The 16,928-nt window shown below is 37.5% G+C and overlaps 1 protein-coding gene across 1 annotated transcript; it reads left to right on the top strand.

The window, feature by feature from the left end:
* The first annotated feature begins 1,823 nt into the window (after positions 1–1,823).
* Positions 1,824–15,222, top strand: LOC143847134 (palmitoyl-acyl carrier protein thioesterase, chloroplastic-like). The gene is made up of 7 exons (XM_077355827.1): positions 1,824–2,064; positions 2,924–3,605; positions 3,904–4,037; positions 4,329–4,442; positions 4,659–4,830; positions 4,948–5,016; positions 14,555–15,222. The coding sequence occupies exons 2-7, from the start codon at positions 3,102–3,104 to the stop codon at positions 14,828–14,830; spliced, it is 1,269 nt and encodes a 422-aa protein (XP_077211942.1). The 5' UTR covers positions 1,824–2,064; positions 2,924–3,101; the 3' UTR covers positions 14,831–15,222.
* Positions 15,223–16,928: the final 1,706 nt, after the last annotated feature.

The raw sequence follows: 16,928 nt of genomic DNA, 5'->3' as shown, positions 1-16,928 counted from the left end.
CGTGCAAAAATCAATGTCTTTAGGAAGCCTTTTAAATCATTCTTGATCGACGGTCTAGAATCATTCGATGAGGGTGGTATCAAGTGCAATAAGGCGGAGTCGTGATAGCCAACAATACACGCTATATCCGATCGGGCATACATACACGCTATATTCCATCTCCATAATCACTATGATTTGATATGCTTAATCAAATAATGGAAGAAACGTGCTGGCAACCATTGAGGCACCAAGAACCAACTAGATTATGGCCGTTTGTAATGAATTTTAAATCGGCAGCAGTTCCATGACCTCATCTACTAGTGATAAATGCTTTACTGACACAACATTGGGGCCGTTTGGATACAAGCGAAAACCAGGATTTTATAAGCTAAAAGCCTAAAACTGGAATTTTTTAATCCAAGATTCCCCGATTGGATACGCGGATTTTTGAATCTTGGATTTCCTAAAAATCGCAGATCGGAGACGAGAGAAAGAGGCCATCCGTCGTTTTCTGATTTCTTACCCTTCTTTCCGTCAGCAAGAGAGTAAGGGGTCATCCCATGTTTCGAGGTTTTAGAAATCTCATGATGGGCGAGAGATTTCTAAAACCTGGATTTCTTACTTAAAATTCAAGATTTTAAAGAGAGCAAAAAAGACCGTGTGTTTCTTCTCTTTTCTCCCATCTAGGATTTTGAAGAATTCCAAGATTCTAAAATCCGCGTATTCAAAATACTCCCAGTTTTAGTTTTTAAAATCTAGGTTCTGGCTTATAAAATCTATGTTTTAGCTTGTAAAAATCTTATAAAATCCATGTTTCTAGATATGGCCCTTCGTGGTGGAGTTTTTGTGGGCCGGTAATTGGCCGGAATAAACTTTACGTACGAATCCTATACTTTTACTAGCGGCCGCCGGTAAAACCCAAAACTTGTTGTAGTCAAACCACAAAACCAAGGGGGACCAATAAACCAATTTGAACACGATGAAGTTTTCATGCGATTCAGTGAACTCGTAACATTGGCTGCAAATTTAGGTGACCTAACTCCGCTTAGACTTAGCTAAAAAATAAAAATAAAAACAAGAGCAAACTATTAAAATTAATTTATCTAGTATATTAAATTGGCTTATTTATTTATTTATTTATTTGTCATCATCTCCCATCAAAATATCAAATCGATTGAGCTACCAAATTAATTGCGGAAAAATTAGAAATATTTTTGAAATTAAAAAACCAAACAAAAGCAATGATTATTTTACCCCACCGCCCCTCTAAGAGTGGGGCTCATTATCCTACAGAGGGAGCGAAAAGATAAACTCTCCTCATCCTCCGTCAGACAGCTTAGACGGTCGAGGGTTCCGGTTAAGAGCTGTACATTACCGGCGCAAGTTAGTAAAAAGCCTCACGCACGTGCAGTGAGCCCAAACCTAGTCGGCGGCATTTTATCTCTCTATCTTAAGTAAATCAAATAATCAAAATAAAAAAAAAGGAAAAGGACGAAGATATTTTCACCCCTCTGCAGTGCGCATTCCCCCCCCCCCCCCCCCCTTTTAACGTGATTTGATGTCAAAAAGGGTTGAGTTGCCCACTGTTCACGTTATCAGTGGGGCGAATGATTACTGCAGGGGGTGGGGTGAAAAAATATTATCTCCCAAAAAGGAGAAATCAATCATTATCCCTGGCAAAATCCCGTCATTAAATATAAAAAAGCCAGAGCAGTTTTAATAGGATTTTGAAAAGTATAGGGGCATTTCAGTCAATAAAAAATGGGTCCTCGAACGAAGGAGAAATTGAACGAGAGAGGCGGGACGCCCAGGTGGTTGGTGGGTATATAAAGAGAGAGGGGGGTGAGCGACAGCAAAACCCCCTCCCCACCACCCAAAAACTCGAATTTTTTTTCTTTTCTAGCGTGGAAAAGTTTTTCCACAGAAAAGAGAGACAACGATAGAAAACTTAGAAAAAAGATAGAGAGAAGAAAAGAAGAAAATCTGAAAAAAATGGGAAAGAGAAATCTAGCCATGGCGAATCTTCTCTTCATCTAGACGTTCTGCGTTTTTTTCTTCTTTGTATTTCTCTACTTCTGACAGGTGCGGATATTCTTTTCCTCTGCATTTCTATTTTCTTATGTTTTTCTTTGGATCTGGAGCTTTCTGTTCTTTTTACAATTTCCTTTTTTTCGATTTTTTATTTGTTTTTTTTGTTCTGGAAACAGGTATTCGGATGTTTTCTTTTAGATCTGAATTTTTTAGGATCTCCGTATTTTATTTTATTTTTAATTTTAAGAGACCTGTTTTGAATTTTTTGTAGTTTTTTTTTTTTTTTTTTTAATTTTAGGGTTTTGACCTCTGTTTCTGTTGGCGATCACGGAAAAAGGTCGAGATTTTTTCCTTTTTGAGTTCCTGCCTGCCTTATTTCTAGTTTTTTTTGTTCCTTTTTTGCGCTTGATTAGAAACTTGATTTTATGAATTTTGAATTCCACTACACTTTTTAATTTGTTTTCTCGTTGAATTCGTTGGAAAACATTTTCCTTTTTCTGGTTCCATTACTCGATTTAGAATAATTCTTTTCGTTACGATATGATTCCGATAGCGGAAAAGAAGTGTTAAATCCTGTTTTTTTTTTTAATTGCTAATTCTCTCTCTCTCTCTCGTTTTTTTTTTGTCGTGAGTCTGTTTTAGGAAGTGAGATAATGAGATTATTTGGATTCATTTATGCGCGTTTATGCTTAAAAACTCAAGAAGTAATCTAAACCTGTTCTTGCACTTTTTAAAGATTGAAATTCCAGAGTGATGCATTTTTTTTTAAAATTTTTGTTCTTTTTTGTGTCCAATTTTTTTCTTCTTTTGGTGTGAGTCTGTTTTAGGAAGTGAGATAATGAGATTTTTTGGATTCATTTATGCTTAAAACCCTAGAAATAATCTAAACATGTTCTTTCATTTTTTGAAGATTGAAATCCAGAGTGTGATGCATTTTGGTGGAAGCTTTGCCATCTCAATCCCCAACTTTTGGTAGTCTTACCACAAGGTGCCAATCTGTGATTTCCATCCTCTGATCCAACGGTTATTCTCTTCCGATCTGTGATTCGCATCGTCCGATCCGGCGGCTCTTATCTACCTTCCTCATCATGGTTGCCACAGCTGCCGCCTCCGCGTTCTTCCCAGTCACTTCTTCTTCCACATCGTCGGCAAAAGCATCAATGATGCTTAGTGGTGGTTCTGATAATTTGGATGCTCGCGGTATCAAACCTAAATCCGCCTCATCAGGGGGTTTGCAGGTTAAAGCCAATGCACATGCTGCTCCTAAGATCAATGGTACAAAGGTGACAACACAGACAGGGAATGCTAAAGACGAGGATTCTTCCCATTCGCCTCCACCAAGGACATTCATCAACCAGTTGCCAGATTGGGGCATGCTACTCGCTGCCATTACAACGATTTTCTTGGCAGCTGAGAAGCAGTGGACAAATCTCGATTGGAAGCCAAGGCGGCCTGACATGCTCGTTGATCCGTTTGGTCTGGGGAGGATCGTTCACGATGGATTCATTTTCCGGCAGAACTTTGGGATTAGGTCGTACGAAATAGGCGCTGATCGTACGGCTTCCATAGAAACACTAATGAATCATTTACAGGTAGAAATCATGCAAGTTGTATTTTGAGGTTCTTTTAATGAATAAACCAGAGATGCTGAGTGAAAAAGAAAGAATTTACTATGTTGAAGGTGCACATCATATTCTTGAAGTTCCAATAAAAAAACCCTACTATTTGCCCTTGTTTCTGGTATTACATATATACTGATCTGTTCATTTTGATAACATATGTGGCGTGTCTTTAAGTATATTGCTTCCTAACACTCTTAGCATGTACAGGAAACACATCTATGGTGTGTCTTTAAGTCTGTTGCTTCCTAACACTCTTGCATGTGGGCAGGAAACGGCTCTTAACCATGTGAGGAGTGCGGGGCTTCTGGGTGATGGATTTGGTGCGACGCCAGAGATGAGTAGGAGAAATCTGATATGGGTTGTCACCCGGATGCAGGTTCTTGTGGATTGCTACCCTTCTTGGTAAGTTTCTTCTATAAAATTACCCAGCTTACTACTTTTCATTTTTGTTTTTTTTATTACTCCTGTTTTTTGAAAATTTGATTAGATTAACCTGTTGTGTTATAGTTTGATACTCATCAATTTGGTACATTTTTCTCCTGTGATAGAAGCTCTCAGCTGAATGTTTAAGCCCAAACCCTGAGGCTCACCTATACAGCTTGTTGGTCATGGAGATCCTGGGCATGACCCTCTCTAACTTGTATCAAGTTGTTTTGCTGCCTTTTATTGATTGATCTAGTTTGTGTCTTTCAGGGGTGATATTGTTGAAGTAGACACTTGGGTTGGTCCATCTGGAAAGAATGGGATGCGTCGGGATTGGCTTGTCCGTGACTTCAAGACAGGCCAAACTCTCACACGAGCTACCAGGTTGGAATTTGATGGCAACCAACTTAATAACAGTGCTAACGCTTAGTAATTAATCCATTTGTATAGTTATTATTAATTGGAGTTTAATAAAAGTTCTAATTTCTCCATGTCCCTGTTGTCTTTCGTTTCTTATTTCCTGTTTTGAAATCAATCATAGTTTTCTTGTTTTCTGATTGGAGTTCTGGCCTTGTTATTGGTTTTAATGTCAACAAGCAGTGTTTGGGTGATGATGAATAAAAAGACAAGAAAGTTATCAAAAATTCCTGAAGAAGTGAGAGGGGAAATAGAGCCTTATTTTATTGAGCATGCTGCTATCCTGGAAGAGGACAGCAGGAAACTACCAAAGCTCGATGATAGCAATGCAGATTATATCTGCAGAGGTTTAACTGTAAGTCTGGCAAACAAAGTTACAGTATTGGCGTTCATCTTTCACTTCTGCTGTTCCAATACACATTAGTTTATATTTCTAGCAATCACTCTTCCTTCCCTTTTGCCAAAACTGCAGCCTCGGTGGAGTGATTTGGACGTCAATCAGCATGTGAACAATGTCAAATACATTGGCTGGATTCTTCAGGTAGTTCTCACTAAAATTTGCCACTAAGTTGCATTCTTTTGTTTATTTTCAGTTATGTGTATCTGCCTATGTTCAAGTACTTTGGTGTATACATGTCTCTGCCTGAAACAGGTTTATGCATGTCTTTTAGATATTCTTACGTCCCATTTCTTGTTTTTTTCCCTCAATTCTGTAGGTCCTTACAAAATTATGAAATGGAAACTGACTACTTGGGGCCCACATGAGATCTTACAAATATGCCGTGCTTACTTTTATCTTTTTAGTACGGGTGTTGCATATGATTTGGATTTTCTATTCTTTTTACTCTCTAAGAAATAAAAAATAGATTTTCTATTATTCTCTCTATTTTCTCTCAGTTCTGTTTGCAGAGATATAAACTATGAAACGGATAGCTAATCAATTTGGCAAACTCTCAAGGGTCAGAAGGCCCTACAAGTAACTTCTTGTTGAGACAGCAAATAGAAGCTTTATTAAAAATGAAATACAAAAAACAAGATTACAGAGGGAGGGGGGGCCTCAGATTGTTCAGAGGTGGGAGGCTCCACCCATTGGGATCATCAAATTGAAGTTTGATGGTTCGAGTCTTGGAAACCCGGGACCGGATGGGGTTGGCGGTTTGTGTCGTGATGATTGTAGTAATGTGGTGTGGGCTTATTCCAGTCCTCTTGGGATTGTATTAATGTGGTGTGGGCTTATTCCAGTCCTCTTGGGATTTGTGACGTGGGGCCGAAGTGAAGGCGGTATATTACGGCATTAAAAGACTTGATAAAGGGAGTATGGATCGATCCATTGTGGAGGGGGATTCACTTAATGTGATTCGTTGGTTGAGAGGGGCGGTGGTCCCCCCTTGGAGATTCTCCTCTATTTTTTATTAAATAGAAGATCTAATCTCAGGCTCTGGCGGCTCTGCTATAGTTTTCAATCATGTGCGGCAATCGGCTAATGGGGAGGCGGATTCGTTTGGGGGGGGGGGGGTGTTTAGTCGTATGGGTTGGAGTGGTTTGACTTCTTTCCTCCGTGAGAGTTGTATTTCTCCTTTTCTGTTTTTGTGTTTCTTGTTCTCTTGTAGTGGTCCTCCTCGGCCCACTTTCTCTTTTCATTAATAATATTCCTCTGCCATTTCAAAAAAAAAAAAACAAGATTACATACGGGCATATATCACTGATTTTCTATGGGGATTTAAGAAATCTTATTTTACAAATCCCTTTAATCTCATAAAAAACTCTTGCTAGTCTCCACGGATCCGACATTTTATTTTTGGCACAAGATATAATTTTAGAGGAATCACCCTCCACAAGAAGCTTCCCACCAAGACTGGTAATGAAGACCTTAGAATTATCAATGAAGCACGCCCTTCGCTTCATTAGAATCCTCATGCCTGGTCCGGAGAGTGCAACATTAACCCCCGCGCGTGGGAATATAGTAAAACCTCACATTGAGGTTGAAGATATGGTGGATTAACAAGTGCAACGATTAGAGCACTCACAGGAAGAAGTGGAGCTGTTCGTGTGCCAAGATTGGAGTCACTAACATGAGAAGGAAACTTCCATACATTTTTTTGGATGGTATAAATGCATTCAAAAGAAAGGGCAACTTCCATACAAAATTTTTGCAGATCTGAACTACTATTGTAATTAATCTTGTTTTCGATCTATTTTGCAATAGTTCATCTTCTTGGATTTGTTATTGACCTAAAGGTGCTTCCTGTGATTTTCTACAATAAATTACTTCTTAGTTGATCCGAGTTTTGGATTATCTTGTTGAAATCTGTAACCAAGAGCTGTCCATTGATGCTTGGATTTTATTTCTTTTAGAAGCTTCACCCCTCTCCCCCAATCAACAAAGTCTTTCAACACGACCCCTTAGAGTAACCTATAAGGACCGAGCATTGTTTTCAAAGGCATTTGAGGCATACGCCTCAAAGCGAGGTGTTCCAAAAATGCCATGAAACGTTTAAAAAAAACATTTTCCCCTTGAGGTTTAATAGTACACCTTTCATTTGAGGTGTAAGCCTCCAACAAAAGGCGTGATGATTTTCACGTTGACCTCCCTATTTCTTTATTTTTCATCTATTTTGTTTTTCTTCCACGAAGTACCTACTAATGCTTAAGTTATATTAAGTATGGTCTATTAAGATCAATTTGAAGAAGAAACTGGATTTTAAGAGACCTACGAGGGTTTTTGTGTTTTAAGAACTTTTTCTCCATACTTTGTTTTTGTGATTTCTCTCCAACTGTTCAACTGCATCATTATCAGTTTCTTTTCAGTGGTTTTCTTTCATAAAAATGAAGTTTGTGGTAATGAAATAATTTGTGAATGTGCACTCTTTTTTTCTGGAAGGGATTTGCTAGACAATTTCGCGGAAAGCTATTTCACGGCTCACTTTTGCTGAGAACAGCCACACAGTCTCACTTTTTAGCAGATTTTGTTTTATTCATTTAATTCATTAAAGGTGGCTATTCTCTTTTGCAAAAGTCAGCTTCGAAATGGTTTTCTGCAAAATTGCCTAGCAAATCCCTTTCCAGGAAGAAAGTATATTGTGTTCGAACCTGATGAACAATCATCAACAGAATACAAGGAACTTGCACAGCAACCTAGATTATTTTATTTGATGGGCTATGATTATGTTTTTTTTTATTTGAGGAGTTTGGGAATGCACACAAATTTGTTAATCACCCAACTCTCTGCTTATCTACTTTTTATTATTTGGTTAGTAACTTGGAAATGATGGTTAAATACTTTATTTTGCTAATATATTAATGGTTGAATGATGATAATTTGTTGAAAGTCAAGCACATTTTTAGATTTTTTTATTAATTTTTGTATTCTGCATTATTATTTTATATTTTAAATTTTTATTTAAAGATTTGAAAAAATCATGAGGGTTACCCCTCACGCCTCCCCTTTTACGCTTCATGCGTCAAGAGGAGAATTTGCCTTACGCCTTATGCATTTACCTCTGAGAACACTGGGACTGAGTAAGCATGAATAAAGGCTCTTAGCTCTGTCACAAGTCCTCCTGAAACCTTACCCCACCTACCTCCTCCCTCTAAACATAACTAACTAACTGCACACTGATCACCATGCTTTCAAGTCTCCACATCTACCTAGGTCTGTTCCCACCTCACCCATTCCGAGATTTTACCATAATGATTATTTTCCAAAGGGCAATGCGCTTCCAAAGCCATTCGTTGAGGAGATGGTTATTCCACAAGCAAATATTTTCAATCTCAATATCCCATTCCACTCTTGGCCGGCTAACAATCTCCCATTTAACTGAGTGTTTCTATCTCTTATCTTCTTCCTTATGTTCCCAAGGAAAGTCTTTTTGGAGCTTTCCAATCCATGTAGCGACACCACTAGTATCTTGATGAGAGACATATAAGTAGGGATATTAGCCAAAGCTGCCTTAATAAGGGTGACCCTCCTACTAAACAAAAAAATACTCCTATTTTGCCAAACTCCTTACAATACATTCCATTGAGAGACCATATGCGGGTGTTTGAATCTAGGGTATTTTTCTTGGAGACTTTTTTATGGGTTTTGTTTCTCTAGAATTTCTTTTTCTACATTTTGGTTCCTATCCATTATTTTTCTATTATTCTAAATCCTATTTTTTGGAGAGAGATGTTCCCAACTCAAATTGTTTTTCTAAAACATGAAACCTAGAAATCTCTTCCCTATGTTTTTTTTTAAAACCCAGATTTTTGAGGGTTTTTGTTCTCGCGACGACGACGCTTAAGAAGACAAGAATGGAGGACAGGGTCGGCATTTTATTGTAACATTGTTAAAAGTTTGAATTTTGTTTTCTCTGGCCTTGGAGTATGCTCCTGGCTATTCATACTATGTAATACATACGTGTTGGGACCTCTGGTCTCCGATGCAATTTTCATGGTATGAATAAATTTGTCATATTTCCAAAAAAAAAAAAAAAGACGAGAAGAAGCCCTTGGTCGAGCAATGGCGGATGGTTCTTTCATTAAAACAATGGTGGATGATTCTGAAACTCAGAAAAATGATTGGATGAAACCCTAATTTTCTATGCCCCAGATTTGTATGAATAATGGTAGATTTTTCTTCAGATGACACAATAATGTATGAAAAACCGACACTATACACATGGAGTGTGGTCTTGTGGCAAAGGCTTTTCATGAAGCTCTTGATAGCAGTAGTTGCAGAAATAATTGCAAATATTGATGTGCTGAAAGGACTATGAGCGAAGTTTGAAGAAGACTTAGAGCCAAAAATTGTGAGAGAACTCCGATCGACCGAGGTTGAAGAAGACTCAGCAGCAATTAAAAAACTCAAAATCGGACCGATTTTTCCAGCAAAAAGGAGATGAAAACATTATCTCAAGGGATTTCATGATTCAGTTATTCAATTTCCATTGCTGATTGATCAATTCCATTTTTTCCCCATCACTGCACTTTACTTATATCTTTTCCCAACATTTGCCTTTGCTCCGCTATCATGGATTACTCTGGATTTTCTATCATGGATAACTTTAGATTTCCTCACTTCTGCTTCAAAGTCATTTGCTCAGAGAGAGAGAGAGAGAGAGAGAGAGAGAGAGAGAGAGACGTTTTTTTCTTGGAAAAGAGAATAACCAGCGTAGAAAGTTCTACTTTCTCAATTTTTAGGAGAAAGTTTAATCCCAGGATTTTAGAAACTGCATTTAAGTAGTTTACCAAGCATTAGATTTTTCATTTTTTAGGAAGTTTTTTCCAAGAAAAAAATTACCCAGATCCAAACATGACCTATAACTAACCAATGTAATGATTTCTCTAGTTCTTGACATAAGTCAAAATTAGTCTGTGACTCTGTGGTAGCTTGTATGTAATTGGAACGTGGTAACCTGCTAAGCTAGAGGATCGATCTTGAAATCCTTGCAATCTGGTAATGTTTTTTCATTTAATAACCCACACTTTTCCACATCGGTCTCCTTTCACTCACAATTGAACTATCGACTTATAGAAGTTGCCTTGGAACTCCCTAAATGGTAACATTTTTCTAATCTTCAATGTTTCTTGAGTCATTTATATATCTCTAGACAGTTACCTCTTGAAACTCAAAATCTGTCTCCCATAGATCATCACTAGCATTCGTTTCTATTGCTTTTATCTACCTTACCAATTAATCAAGAAACCCCAAAAAAGTATATATTCTAACTCCGATTCTCATATTTTGCGATGTGATCAAATAATCTTAGTTGCTAGATTAAGTTATTTTATCTTGGATATGTGTTGTTTTTCATTTACGTATAATTTTTTTTGATTTAGTGATTTTTTTTTGAAGGGCTTTAATCTCCTCCTGTACCAGTCTTGAACCCTACACCTCATGGCAATAGTGTACTTATTGCCTCTACCACTGGAGCATGTAGGATATTGGTAAATTGATTTACTGACATTTATATAGCCTAGATGAGGGGATGTCCACATCAAATTGTGGCCCCACCATAGCCCACGTACCCTTTTATGCTACGGTGAAAAACCGTAAATCTTATAAACTTATTATCTTTTCGTTCTATTGGCTAGTGTAGGGCCCACTACTTAACCTTAAAACATTCCTCTATATAAACGCCCATAAAACCCTTCTAAGACCCAATCTTATAAAAATATTAAAGAGCTCCCCTCCCTAATCGACCTTCTCTCCCCCTCTCTTCCTTCGCGCTCTCTCCTAATCGAACCCCCTCTTTTGATCGACATTTGTCCTCCATCTCCTCCTTTTCATTCCATTGATTTCTCTCCCTCTCTCGCATCTTATCTCCATTTGATCTCTCCACTTCTTTGTCTTCTCCTTCCCTCCTTATTACACTTTTTTCACATTCTCCCTTTACCCTGCCATCTATTTCACCATCTTTCTCTTTTCTTACATTCTTCCCTTCCACTCCCCCTTTCCTCTTTGTTTCTTTCTTTGTAGTCCCATCTCTCTCTCTCCCAATTCTCCATTTTCTTTTGTTTTCACCCACTCATCTGGTTTCATAAACCGTTCTCATTGAGTTGGGTTCATAAATCACTTTCCTTTCTATCATTATCTTTCTTCTTTTCTTGATCTTGATTTCTTTTTTGATCTTGGCATCCTTTCATGAGCATGATCTCTATCTTATTCTTGATTCCCTATTCTTCTTCTTTTGGAATTCCCTATTCTTCTCTCTCTCTCTCTCTCTCTCTCTCTCTCTCTCTCTCTTGCTTGAGATCAGCCCTTGTCTCTATTATACTCTAATAAGCTATCCCCCTTCCTCCTTTTGGAGACTGCTTGCAGCAGGACGATGCCTGAGGCTGGTATGTCTTCCTAGGTATGGATCTCTTATTTCTTTTTTATTCAGCCACATCTTTTGGCAATTTGGAGCTAAGGGATTTTGTTGCTAATAATTACGTCTATTTGTAGCAACATATTCGATTTTTACCATTCAAATAAAGCAACATATTAGATTTGAGATTCTAAGATATATTTTTAGGAGTTTTATATCTTTAGTAGTTTCTATATTTTAGTAGTTGGAAAGTTTACTTTTATTAGGTGTATTATTAGAGGTTTTCCTATTTTTTAGAGGTTTAGTAGTTGTCTTTAGAAAGCTGCTAGGATGAGGATTTTTGTTTATTATAAAAGATGTATCGAACATTTGAAAGGGGACTCTTATTGATTTTATGAAATAATACAGAGAAGGGAGAAACATGGACGTTTTCCTTTTATCTTCTTCTTCAATCTGCAATAGTAGGTGTGATTGTAGTTCATCCTTGGTAAAACGCACACACGTGTAGCCAGGCTACATCACTTTTCATATTAGCCTGCTCTTATTTCCCCCGACTCTTCCCCATAACCTTAACCCTGTCCTTTCCCATCGCTTCTCACTCTGAACATATCAACCCAATTATCTTCATATCCTGTTAGCCTCCTTTTGGGCTTTAGTTAAGCATTAGTTTGTAGATATGATTTATTTGATATATTGTTATTGAGGTATGATTTCCTTGCTTAGTTGATTTATTTTTTATTACAACATAATTTGTTTGGAACTCTTACTTGGATTTATCGAATTCTATTGATGACTTAATTTTAAAGCTTCGGATCTTTATGAAAATTCCAGTTGCTTTGATTATTATATGCTATTTATTTGATTTGGAAGTTATATGCTATTTATTTGATTTGGGAGGGTACGTTGCTTATAATCTAAATTTGAATCCATTTCTAATCTGTTAAGTTCCCAAAAAATGATCAGTGAACCCTAAGTTTGCACCAATTTGCTATTAAAGATAGGTGTGCATCATTTTGTTTCAACTTTCAAAGTTATCTGTCAACTGGGTTTGAGAAAAGTATTTTCTTATGCTGCTACTAATCTGAATTAGAATCTATTTCGAAGCTCTTAAGTTCCCTGAAAATGATATGCGAACCCTAGGCTTGCACGAAGTTGGTATCGGAGCTAGGTTCACATTGTTTTAATTCTAGGTTTTCTTTCACTTGGGTTACAGGAAAGTATTTCTATTATTTCCAAATACCTAGCTACTCTCTCTCTCTCTCTCTCTCTCTCTCTCTCTCTCTCTCTCTCTCTCAGCCAGGCGCGACTGCTTTTTAAAGGTGATGTTAGAAGCCTGGAGATTTTTCTCGTTTTCATTCTTAAAGTGCTTGACAAGAATAAACTAGTTCTGCACTCGATGAATAACAATATAATAGAGCTCTCAACTCAACTCAACTAAGCCTTTGTCCCAAACTAGTTGGGGTCGGCTAATGAATCCTTTAGAAAATTTTCACGAAGAAGGTGAAAGAGTCTACATGGCTCAAATTGACTAATTCTAATTCTGACACTAGTGGATCATTTTCTTCCATTCTCTCCTATCCAAGGTCATGTTCTCTGTTATGTTCCTAGCCATCAAGTCTTTCCTCACTGTTTCTACCCAAGTTGTTTTTAGTTTGCCCCTTCCTCTTTTTACTCCATCAACTTGGCATGAGTCACTTCTTCTCACTGGAGCATCCAAAGGCCTACGTTGGATATGCCCAAACCATCTTAAGCGGTGCTCTCTCATCTTCTCCTCAATTGGTGCCACCCCCACCTTTTTAGGGATGTCTTCATTTTTAATTCTATCTAACTTTGTGTGGCCGCACATCTATCTAAGCATTCTCAATAACATTATAATAGATTTGAGTTATGCAAAATATATCTTGACCAATATTTAGAAACTAGCGCCGACAATAAATAATAAGAATTAACTCTAGGCATGAGCTGAATCATCAGACTTTTCTTTCATATGAAGGTGGAAATGTCAAATGGTCACTCTGCTTAGCGACAATAATACCAGTCTTAAGTGTCCTTATTTTATAACAGCCAAAGTTGTCTTCGTCTTTTATCTTCAAAAACCTGACATGCTTAACTCAAGTAATTTGACTAATCTATGCAGTTGATTTTAATTGTTTCTTTCCACCTTCAAGTTTTTTGGTCCTCTATTTTTCTATATGCCTGTCTTTGATAAGGTTTTCATCAAGTTATGTTAATATGGAACAACTTTATGTTAAGATGTGTTTGGTATTTCTTGCTCCAATTGTTTCACAAAAACCCTTTTGACTCTAGGCCTTCATCATGGTATATTGAGTTTGCTTGTCCTTTGCCTTCTTACTAGCTTCACTGATCGCAAACTCCTCACAATATCTAGCTTCACTAGATATTGTAAACTTCATACACTAAGTCGGAAGACTACATCAAAATTTGCATATCCTTTGTGTATACAAGCTATAATTAATGAGTTATCTGCCCCTCAAGATTCGCCTACACTTTCCAGCAACAGTGTCCAGTTTGGAGATTAGTCCTGCCCTACGAGTGTTGATCATGGAGCTAAGAATCTCACCTACAAAACACTAATCTTTCATTATCTAGTTGGACTTTTGGGGATTAAAAGTTCGAATCATCACAAAGTTGTGTTAGGATTCTGATTAGGAATATTTTATCATTCAAAAAAAAAGAAGCAATTAACTAAGATGGTTCTTTCAATTGTTAGTGATTTAGTCAATAACCTGATTGTAGGATGGGTACTCTACCTGTAGCCCAAAAGAATAAGCTTATGCACTATTTCAACCCTTGACCTTTATGCAGCAATTGTTTTGTACTATTCACAAACATTTGAATATCTGATATGCTCCAATTCTATAAAAGCTTTGATCAAGTATAGTGAACTCACATTTGCGAATTGATTTTGGAATTTCTTTCTTCTGCCCACATGGAAATTATTCTTGTTCCACCAAGCAGTTATGTATCCCATGTTATGTATCCCATTTCTTCGAAATTTCTTACCTGTCATACTTATGCCCTGTTTGTTTGAGATTGTGGCAACCGATTGTGGGCCCCAAACCGATTACAGGACTCAAAATCAAACGTAATTTTGAGTCCTGTAATCGGTTTGGAGCCCACAATTGGTTGCCACAATCCCAAACGAATAGGGCCTTAGTAGTTTATCATTAGAATCTAGTTTCGGGTTATTTCATTATATCAAAATTTCATGGATTTTCATTTTTTATAATCTCTATGGCATTTATTAACTTGAGACTGGTTTTACAGAGCGCCCCAATTTCGATCTTGGAGAGTCATGAACTTGCTGGCATGACTCTCGAGTATAGGAGAGAGTGCGGGAGGGACTGCATGCTGCAGTCTCTCGCCGCTGTCTCCGTGGACTGTGAGGGCAACTCCCCAGAAGGTGGAGTTGAGTGTGCGCACTTGCTTCGCCTTGAGGGCGGGGCCGAAATTGTGAGGGGAAGAACAGAATGGCGGCCCAAGCGCACCCACAACTTCAGAAGCATGGGTCAGATGACTCAGATTCCAGCAGAGACCACATAAGAAATGTATTGGGTTTTCTTGCTGGTGTGTAGCATCTTATAGCTTCTGCGTTTTCATCGCTTGTGTAGAAATCCTTCGTGCTCTGAGATAATTTTTTATTTGGTATTTCTTTTCTGTATTTTTTTTTTCTAATATTGGTTCGATCTCCTGCTTTTTCTTGTCTTTATTAGAAGCCAGTGTAATTAGCGATCCTCTGTTTTCATTTCCCCAATTTAGTGGTTGTTTCTTGCTCTGGAAGAAGGTATTGTTTGAAGAAAGTGATTCAGAAGTTTGAAGAAAGTGCTTCAGAAGAATTTCTAGTAAGGGACTAAAGTGTTATTGTATATTTGATATTCCTTCTCTGTTTTTTTTTTATTATTTATGTTTCGATTTCCTGCTTTTTCTTGCCGTTATTGGAAGAAAGTGTAATTAGCTATGCTCTGTTTTCATTACCCAAATTAAGTGGCTGTTTCTTGCTCTGGAAGAGGTATTGTTTAGAGAAAGTGATTCATACTTCCGCTTTTCCATGTCACTTTTTTGGAGAACTTCTCGTGTATGAAAACTTGTGTGGTTAAAATCTACCTCTTTAGGCACTGTTTTTGGACTTTGAGAACCGACTGGGAGTCCGAAAATGATTATTGGACTTATGTTTGGCCCCTTTGGCGTGTTTGTTCTTGATTTTACGAACTAATTGTGAGTCCAAAACTGATTATTTGACCCACACAAAATCAATTCTGGCCCTGTTTGTTTTGGATTTGGGTCCAATAATCAGTTTTGGACAATTGGACTCAACATCGGTTCTCAGAATCCAATACAAACAGAGCCACGTTTTGGACTAACAATCGGTTCTCAAAATCACAAACAGTGCCTTAGTCATGCAGCTCCTAACACATTTTATACGTGATTGATGCAAAATCACTTCTTTAGGAGGTAACAGCTATAACTCTTTCATGGGACGAAACCACATAAAATTTTCACACAGAATTCATATCTGTTTTTTGATGAAGAAAATCTACAGTGAAAACCCACACAAAATTCACAGGACGTGAGAGGAGATTTTCTTCTTTTTTACACAAAGGAAGACCACCCGCATACGCCTAAAGTTTAGGTGACCAAACCCCACTTAGACTTGGGCTAAAAAATAAAAATAAAAACATGAGAAAAAAATTAAAATTAATTTATCTAGTATATTAATTTATCACCCGTCAAAATATCAAATCAACTGAGCAACCAAATTAATTGCGGAAAAAATTAGAAATATTTTTCTCTTGGAATGACCATTGAAATTAAAAAAACAAAACAAAGTGCAATGAGTTTTTCATCCCCCCCCCCCTCCGCCCCCAGTCTAGGATAATGCGCTCCCTGGTGATATGACTTGACGTAAGAGATGTACATTACCGGCACAAGTTAGTAAAAAGCCGCGCGCACGGGCATGGCCCCGCAAACCTAGTCAGCAGCATTTTATCTCTCTATCTTAAGTAAATCAGTTAATCCAAATAAAAAGGAAATGAATCAAAACCAAATAATTAAGGGCTTTGCTAAATAAATAATACAAAAGTGCGCCTACGTGGCTGCTCCCTCATGCAACAAGCGGTCCTCCAAATGCGTTCTACGATGGTCCCTAGCAAATCCCGTAATTAAATATAAAAGTCAGAGCAGTTTTTAATGGAGATTTTGAAAAAGTGTAGGGGCATTTCGGTCAATGAAACAGATTTTCGAGCGGAGGAGAAATTGAACGAGAGAGGCGGGAGGCCAGGTGGTGAGCGACAGCAAAACCCCCTCCCCACCACCCAAATTTTTTTTTCATTTCTAGGGTTGAAAAGTTTTTCCACAGAAAAGAGAGACAAAGAAAAAGGATAGAGAAGAGAAATGAAGAAAATCTGAAAAAATAAAATAAAACCTAAAAAAATGGGATGACCTGAGATGTCTTTTGAAGCTTTATGTTTGTGCTCCAAATTTTTTATGTCGAGTATCCACGAACAATTGCTGATCCTTCTACCATCAATTCTAAATGGACAATTTATCAAGCGTGAGCAACTATCCTTCAGATAAAGATTATCTAGAATCTTACGAGTATTTCTATAAATAACTCCTCTATCACATCCAATGATAACTTTCT

This window comes from Tasmannia lanceolata, unplaced genomic scaffold (genome assembly GCF_043159265.1).
Source record: "Tasmannia lanceolata isolate RefF3 unplaced genomic scaffold, GAP_Taslan_0.1 ptg000003l, whole genome shotgun sequence".
Taxonomy (NCBI): domain Eukaryota; kingdom Viridiplantae; phylum Streptophyta; class Magnoliopsida; order Canellales; family Winteraceae; genus Tasmannia; species Tasmannia lanceolata.
This window is presented reverse-complemented; position numbering and strand designations above follow the sequence as displayed.

Coding starts and splice junctions, on each gene's coding strand:
- LOC143847134 (XM_077355827.1), top strand. CDS start 3,102: ATGGTTGCCACAGCTGCCGCCTCCGCGTTCTTCCCAGTCACTTCTTCT. Junction 4,443..4,658: donor ACTCTCACACGAGCTACCAG/GTTGGAATTTGA, acceptor GTCAACAAGCAG/TGTTTGGGTGATGATGAATA. Junction 5,017..14,554: donor ACATTGGCTGGATTCTTCAG/GTAGTTCTCACT, acceptor CTGGTTTTACAG/AGCGCCCCAATTTCGATCTT.